Source organism: Grammomys surdaster, unplaced genomic scaffold (assembly GCF_004785775.1).
Source record: "Grammomys surdaster isolate TR1022 unplaced genomic scaffold, NIH_TR_1.0 126133, whole genome shotgun sequence".
Lineage (NCBI taxonomy): Eukaryota > Metazoa > Chordata > Mammalia > Rodentia > Muridae > Grammomys > Grammomys surdaster.
The window spans coordinates 1,850,740-1,858,972 of NW_021620941.1; the positions used below are offsets into that span (position 1 = coordinate 1,850,740).

Genomic DNA, 8,233 nt, shown 5'->3' on the forward strand with positions numbered 1-8,233 from the left:
AAAGGGAGGGAGGGAGAGAGAGAGAGAGAGAGAGAGAGAGAGAGAGAGAGAGAGAGAGAGAGAGAGAGATTTTAAAGTAAAATAAAAGATCAGATTGTCTAGCTGGGCTGGCAGTGGACACAGTGATAATGAGACTGGCCACAACCGTGTAACAAGCCCTTGCAGTGAGCGTAGGAGGTGAGGGGTCCAGTTTATTTCTTTCTCCTCCTCTTTGGGCTGGTAAGTCTTGTTCTAGTCATTTTAGTTGTTTCTGAGATAGTCTTATACTGTAGCCCAGCCTGGCTTTGAACTCTCAACAGTCCTCCTGCTCGGCCTTCTGAGGGCTAGGATTACAGGCTGCGTCACCCGCCATGCCTGACAACTGGTCAGATTTATGTTACTGTGAAACAGTTTAAGGAAGGATTTGTCTTGGCTCCATCATGATGGCCAGGAATCAGAGAGAAAAGAGCAAGCCTACAGCCGCTGGATTTCTGCTCTCCCTCCTTACTCCATCTGGAGCCCCATTCTGCTCTCAGGGTAAATCTCTCCACTTGGCTATTCTTCTCTGGAATTATATGGACACACCCAGAGGTGTGCTTTACTCTCAGGTGTGTTTTAATCTCTCAGGCACTTCCCAATCAGTCCAAATAAACCCAGAGCCTTCTGTGTGACAAAACACTCCGTTCTTCCCCTGAGCCTCCATCCCACTCTTTTGACAGGTTTTAATATGTAGTTTAGGGGGGCCTCAGACTGGAGATCCTCCTTCAGCCCCAGAATTCTGGGATTGTAGTTGTGAGCTGATATTCCGGGTTCATTTAATTGTAGTTCATTTTAAAAGGCTTCAGAGTGGTCCAGCAGAATTCTCAGGGCCACCATCAGACCAAGGTTTCAAGTGTTCTCAGTGGGCATGAGACAACTCTAAGTCTGTCTCATCCTTGGCTAACCCCAGTGATTGATGGAAGCGATTCCCAGGCACTGTATGCTTGTAGATTGTTGGGTCTGTGTTCCAGCACAGCTACAGCTGGGCCTCTCCCACCCCTACCCCTGTAGCCTGGGTCAGTTTTCAACATCTCTGATTCAGTCTCTATTTCCACTGAATTTTCAATTGGGAATGATTTACTAAGAAGAGAAAGCTGCTATATACTGTGACGCATTTAAGGGCCTTGTATGAAAACAGACACTTGGCAGTTTGTTTGTTTGGAAGGGTTGACAGCTGGGGTGAAGGTTTGTTTGGGCATGGGGCTGCAACCCTAGGCAGTGCCTGCTGCCTGGGCTCCAAGAGTTAACTCTGCAAGCAGTGACGTCAGTCCTGATCTTTGCTCTTCTGCTCTTGAGCAACCTGATATGCTGGCTGCTGAGGACTGTGCTCATTGGCTGCTGGCTGCACTTGCAGTGGGCGGAATTTTTTTTTTTTCAATTAAATAAAAGGGCAGGACTTAAGCAGCCAGTGACAGCAGAGGCCGGTATATCTTGTACTAGTTTCCTGGGAACCCTGGCATTTCCCACTCTTGACTTCTGCCAGCACTTGCTCCCGGTGGTGGCTGAGCACCCGGTCTCACCAGCATGCTCTGCCTGTGCCTGTATGTGCCCATTGTCGGGGAGGCTCAGACTGAGTTCCAATACTTTGAGTCCAAGGGGCTTCCTGCCGAGCTCAAATCCATCTTCAAACTCAGTGTCTTTATCCCCTCTCAAGAGTTCTTCACATACCGCCAATGGAAGCAGGTCTGTATGCTGAGTGGGATCCACAAGGGGCGGCAGGGACTGGTTTTGAGTGAGGAGATGAATGGTACCTAGGCATGACTTCCTGGCCTAGAACAAAGAATGTCTGAAATGTAGGTGCTTCCCCAGCCTTCTGTGGCTGTAGCCAGCAGTTCTGTCATTGTCATGGGAACAGCTGGTTTTCGTGTAATTTCCTGGACTGGGAGGGAAGGCACTTGTGGGAGATGGAATCTCTAGATAGGAGATTGGCGTAGATGACGCCTCCTAAAATGTACAGGTTGTCATAGAGTCTTGGGCTGTCTCACTGTTGTGGGAAGTTCCTGTGACTCCAGGGCCCAGTGTAGATGCCCTGGAAAGGAGAGGCTAGGATACAGGGCAGCCTTCCTTCCCTCTTGGACTTTCAAGTACTTAGGCGCCTCAGGGAGCAGGATGCCAGCGGTGATCCTGGCCCTTGTGTGATGAGAAACTGAACTTGTCTTTGGGTTTACTTTGCATTAAATTTCATGTTGTCCCCCAGTGCTGGTGTGTGGTTTTGTGCATCTCATAATGGAGACACACAGATGGAGTGGTTGTAAAGGGGGAAGAAGCAAGTCTTTCCCCCTCCCTGCTTTTTAATGACAATGTCTCTTCGTAGTCCTGGTTGGCCTGGTACTCAAAGAGATCTGCCTTTCTCTGGCTCCCTACTGTTGGAATTAAAGCCATGTGCCACCACACATGGCATTTCTTCAGACAGGGTCTTGGTATATAGACTAGGATAATCTCAAACTCTCAGAAATCCTCCTGCCTCAGCCTCTGTAGTGCTGGGATTATGTATGCACCCTGCCCCCCAACTCCTGGATACAGAGCAAACTGTTGGAGAGTTTTGTTTTTTTTTGTTTTTTTTTTTTTTTTGAGACAGGGTTTCTCTGTATATCTCTGGCTGTCCTGGAACTCACTCTGTAGACCAGGCTGGCCTTGAACTCAGAAATCCACCTGCCTCTGCCTCTCAAGTGCTGGGATTAAAGGTGTGCGCCACCACCGCCTGGCTGAGTATTTTTAAATAGGGTACATACAGTTCGAACAGTTGTGGGTGGTCTGTGTCATGGTGCACTACCTCAGGACAGAGTACTTTGGTAGCAGGTAACCTAGGGACAAGAGATAGAGTTCTGTGTGCCTCCTCCCTGACTGCCATATAGACTTGCTCCTTTCTACTTGACCCTTGGCTAAGAGCATAGATGTTGGCGTGAAGTTACCATAATCCTAGCTAGCAGATAAGATGCCAACCTCACCCTCCACATGGTTGGCTCCTTGGGCTATATGTCTACCCTCCCCCCAAAAATCAGTGGCTAATAAGAAGGAAACCATGATGACCGCCTTTTGGGAATGCAAGCTAGGCAGTGGTCCACCAGTTTCTAAACCCTAGCCGGCTCAAAACTCTTTGACCTAATGTGTTGACTTGACTAGTGAATGGATTTGTCCATAAGAGAACCAAGAAACATTTTCCTTAGAGAATCTCCTGTTTTGGATTTAAAGTGCTCTCCCCAATAAATTAGATAGATAGAATTAAAAGCTTGGGGGGCGGGGGGGTAACAGAGTCTCATTCTGTAGTTCTGGCTATCCTGGAACCTGCTAGATAGACCAGGCTGGCCTTGAATTCACAGAGGTCCAGCTGCCTCTGCCTTTGGAGTTCTGTGATTAAAGGCATACACCACCATTCCTGGCTAAATGGAATTAAAAGCATATGAAATCGGAAGTGCTTCTGAGCTGAAATGACCCATATTTTTCCCAGAGTTCTCTCTGTCTTGAGATTAACCTTTAGGTAGCAGAAGGTCCTATAGGTGGCTTGGAATGTACACGATGGCCTTGGCCATGACCTCCTGTGAACACCATTCTCTAACTGTTGTTCCTTGCTTTGCAACATGTGGGAAAGAATGAGCTATACCTCTTAGAGCTAGCTACTGAAGAGACCTCAGTAAAGCCTTTTGCATACCCCATTCCGTGCTGAGCAAGTGGAGAAGGAAGCTCCAGCTGCTTTACATCCAGCTGGTGTTACAGCTGCCGAGCAGAGCTCACCTGACAGGTGCTGCTGCAGATCAGGGTCTCTTAAAGCCTTAGGTCACTAAACTAGTAAAGCTAACCTGGCATTCAGTGCCTGGTTGGGAATCTAGGGCTTGGTTATATCTGGTATTCCTGAGATCAGGGACTAGACTGGCAGTGCCGTCAAGATGAGCCCCAAAATAGTTGCCCTTGGCTCCTCCTGTCTGTCTCTACACCCTCCAGAGTGTTCCCTGGCAATGTTTCTGCCAAGTAGGCATTGTCTGCACCTTTACCCTCGCTACAAAATTGTCATTGGGCTAATGCCACACAGGAGATGGAGCAAGTAACAGTGTTCCTAAGGAACTCTAGATTCCAAGGTTCTCCCCAGCTCTCAGCCAGGAGTGCTCCTGCAGGAGAGCCAAGCCACTGACCCTGGCTGCGTAACAGGCTGGTCTGGGGAATGTTGGAAAGAACAAGCACCTGACTGCCCTTCTGGCCTCTCTGAAGGCTTTCTCATAGAAGTGTCTCTTCCCCAGAGCAGGGTGGGCCTTTGCATGGCTTCTGGATAGCCTTTGGGAACCAGAACAGTGGCTCTAGTGTATGGGTACATTGGCATGGTGTCCTATGATTCCTGTGGGCTGATATATCCTTAGAGATAGGACATCTTGGGTCACTGTGGAGAACAGTTATTTCCCCATTGTGAAAAGACACTAGTGAGCAACACCTCAAGTCCTTACTTTGGTTTTCTAGAAAATTGTGCAAGCAGGTGACAAGGACCTTGATGGGCAACTGGACTTTGAAGAGTTTGTACATTACCTCCAGGATCATGAGAAAAAACTGAGGCTGGTGTTCAAGAGTCTGGACAAAAAGAATGATGGTGAGTTTGGCTGTAGCTCCTCTGCTAGGCAGGTCTTGGCTTACCAAATTGCTGGACTCTGCTCATGGATCCTGTTGTCACAGGACGAATCGATGCGCAGGAGATCATGCAGTCTCTGCGGGACCTGGGTGTCAAGATCTCTGAACAGCAGGCAGAGAAGATTCTTAAGAGGTGAGTGAGTGTGGGTGGGTTCCATTCTATGGGATGCTTTAATGGTTTTGGACTAATCCACGTGCTCTTCACTGTCGACCTCTTCCCTGAAACCAGCCCTGTGTCTAGAAGGAGGGATAAGACGCCCCTTCACAAAGCAAGCTTCTCCTGAGGTTGTGGCCCTTATCTCATGAAAAAGTCACAAATCTGGAATTAGGCCATTGCCAGCAACCCTTAAAATGGCAAGATTAGTTGTGGGCATTTCACATTGGTGAGAAGTGTCCTGGAATACTTTCTCTGGTGGGGAGGGACTTGTACCATGTGTGCTCCTTGACTCGGATTGCTGCTAGTAGCTTGTTCTTTACTCTGTAGCCACATATGCTGGCCAGATAGATGCTCACTCATGAGCAGAGGGCTGCCAGTAGCCCTGCAAATAGAACAGTTTGTACCTGGCTGGTCACAGGGACAGCAACCCCAGGAGCCCAGTTCTGCCCTCTTCTTCATGCTGTGCTGGCCCTGGTGTCTTTGGGTGTGTGCTTGCTTTACTAACCTGCTCAGCGCATTTATTTGTGTTGTTTTTCCTCTCTCCTCTGCATACTCCTTTGTCTGTCTGTCAGAATACGGACGGGCCACTTCTGGGGCCCTGTCACCTAGTAAGTATCTGTGTCTCCCTATGATTGCCTCCCTCCCTGATCAGAATGGGGTTCCTGTGGGCCAGCACATCTCCATTTTGTGGAAAATGGGGTATGGAGCCACCTTACCCTTTCTCAGGAGCAAGGTGCTTTTGGTTTCCTGGGTGGCTATGGCTCCTGCCTTCATCCTATCCAGGTGGGTGTGACAGTGTGAGTGACCATGCTTCTGCTTACAGCATGGATAAGAATGGCACAATGACCATCGACTGGAATGAGTGGAGGGACTACCACCTCCTGCACCCTGTGGAGAACATCCCTGAGATCATCCTGTACTGGAAGCACTCGACGGTGAGGCACACAGCACTGTCCACTAAGGCTTATCTCACATCTCTCATTCCCTCCCCATCTAGGCCTGGGTGGGGGTCCTGATGATACAATGAGATGTTGTGCCTCCTTTGCCAGCCACATGCTCCTCCTCCTTCCATACAGTGGAAGGGTCCAAGCCTGGACCCTTGACCCTTTGCTGGGCATACCTTCCTATCCCCACATGCCACTGCCCTTCACAGGCCATTCCAAATATCTCGTGTTCCTGCTGCTGCTTCTCCCAGAAGCAGACAGTTTGTCCTCCACGGGACGGCGAAGGAAGCCTTGCTACAGATGCCTCCACCTTCCCCGAATTTCTTTTTTAGTATCATTTCTCTCTGTGGCAAAAATACATGTTCTGGCTGAGACAGAGGAGCCTCGTGAGTTAACGGCCAGCCTGGGCTATAGAGTTAGACTCTGATTTTTGGGGTTTGGTTTTAGTAAGCATGCCCTGTAGGCTACGCACTGTTTTTTCCACTCTGTAGCACAGTCCACATTCAGGAAGACAGGTGCAGTTTCACAGCCAGAAATGTCAGTCTAATTTAAAAGACTTCTGGTGTTCTGGGCAGGGCTTCCCCTGCCTTATCCTCCCTGCACCCACAGTGCCAGGTCAGGGCTTCTTTTTTTTTTTTTTTTTTTTTTTTTTTGGTTTTTCGAGACAGGGTTTCTCTGTATAGCCCTGGCTGTCCTGGAACTCACTCGGTAGACCAGGCTGGCCTCGAACTCAGAAATCCACCTGCTTCTGCCTCCCAAGTGCTGGGATTAAAGGCGTGCGCCACCACCACCCGGCCAGGTCAGGGCTTCTTGGGTGAAAGTAAGTGGCTGATTCTAGGGTTCAGAACAGCTAGCCTGTCTCTGGCCTGCAGCCCAGAGGTCAGCACAGCTAGCTGGAACCAGTTCCAGAGAGAAGGTATTACGCAGGCAGCATAGCACCCTGCTTGTTTAGGCCTTGCATAACACTCTTCTGCTGGCAATCTGGTTCTGTATCGGGTTGCAAGGTTTATACCCATCTGCCCTTATCGTTGATGTCAGCCCTAAAGTCCTTGTGGGAAGTCCCAGGAGCTTCCTTTAAAAGGGCAACCCAGCAGCATTCCAACATTCTTCCCGATCATTGCCTGTTCCTGTCTAGCTCACTGTCGGGGCTAAGGGAGAGTTCCTGCCATCCTCACTGTTCACGTCCCCACTTGAGAGAGTGGAAGGCAGTGACCACGGCAGGTGGCTAGCGCATTGGCCACAGATGTTGTGAGTAAAGCTGGCTATGTCTCTGTTTGTCTTCCTTCCCCATAGATCTTCGATGTCGGTGAGAATCTAACAGTCCCAGATGAGTTCACAGTGGAGGAGAGGCAGACGGGGATGTGGTGGAGGCACCTGGTAGCAGGAGGTGGGGCAGGGGCAGTTTCCAGAACTTGCACTGCCCCTCTGGACAGACTGAAGGTGCTCATGCAGGTGAGCAGGGAAGTCAGCAGATTTTACCCATGGTTCATTGGAGGCTCAGCTTCCCCTCCCTCCCTCCCTCAGCTGGGTCCTTGCTATCAAAGCCCAAACTTCCCACCGCAGCTAATGGAGTTGCAGTTAATGCTTTGCAGGCACCAGTAGATCCAGGCCTAGGTAACCTTTACGGTTTGCTGGTCTAATTTTATCAGAGAAACATAAGCTGCGTGTCACCTTACTTGGGCTTGTTACTTGGAGTGTAGCAAGACCTGATTCCTTAAGCACATCTCAGGATGGATAAGATGCCTCATGGAGGGCAGGGGGAACAGACCCTTGCGTGACCTAGAGGCCATCAGGAAGCAGTGTCTTTACCTTGGCTGAGCATGCAGCTCCACGTCCACAGGGCAGAGATAAGCTTGTGTGATGTCAGGGAAGCCTTGTGAAATGACCCACATGTGGACACTGGTGGACTTTGATATCTGTCTGAACAGTGACTAGTTACCCCATTCTGCTTCTGTCTGGCACTTTCTGTTCTGGGAGGCCTACCCAGAAACAGCACAACCCCCAGAAACCCTCTGGACAGACTGAAGGTGCTCATGCAGGTGAGCAGGGAAGCCAGCAGATATCACCCATGGTTCAGTGGCGGCTCAGCTTCACCTCCCTCCCTCCCTCCCTCCCGCCCTCCCTCCCTCCCTCCCTCCCTCCCTCCCTCCCTGAGCTGGGTCCTTGCTATCAAAGCCCAGACTTCCCACCGCAGCTAATGGCGTTGGAGTTAATGCTTTGCAGGCACTACCCTCTCTCCCTTGGCATAAGTGAGTGGGACAGATCTCCCTTCATCTTCCAGAAATAGACTGATGCAAAAGATCTAGACGAGCTTTAAGGCTTAATGTAGCGTGTGCTGGCCCCTCCTCCCAGCCTGCTCGCCTTAAGTAGCCATTTCTCCTTCCAGAGCCTCTGAGAAAACAGAAGCGTGAATAGTTGCTCTTCAGTTTTTAATTGAATTCCAGGGAGAGAGAGAGAGAGAGAGAGAGAGAGAGAGAGAGAGAGAGAGAGAGAGAGAGAGAGA

At 49.9% G+C, this 8,233-nt stretch overlaps 1 protein-coding gene across 3 annotated transcripts in view; it reads left to right on the forward strand.

Annotated features, from left to right (window-relative positions):
• Positions 1-8,233, forward strand: part of Slc25a25 (solute carrier family 25 member 25) — a 37,367-nt gene that overhangs the window by 25,304 nt on the left and 3,830 nt on the right. Inside the window, exons 1-5 of one of the 3 annotated variants that reach the window (XM_028756897.1) lie at positions 1,429-1,701; positions 4,465-4,591; positions 4,675-4,762; positions 5,610-5,721; positions 7,024-7,182. In XM_028756897.1, the coding sequence (XP_028612730.1) occupies positions 1,543-1,701; positions 4,465-4,591; positions 4,675-4,762; positions 5,610-5,721; positions 7,024-7,182 (645 nt within the window). In that variant the 5' untranslated portion in view covers positions 1,429-1,542. Of the gene's footprint in view, positions 1-1,428; positions 1,702-4,464; positions 4,592-4,674; positions 4,763-5,609; positions 5,722-6,518; positions 6,979-7,023; positions 7,183-8,233 lie in introns of those variants that run through there. The other 2 variants (XM_028756896.1, XM_028756899.1) reach the window with 2 other exon arrangements.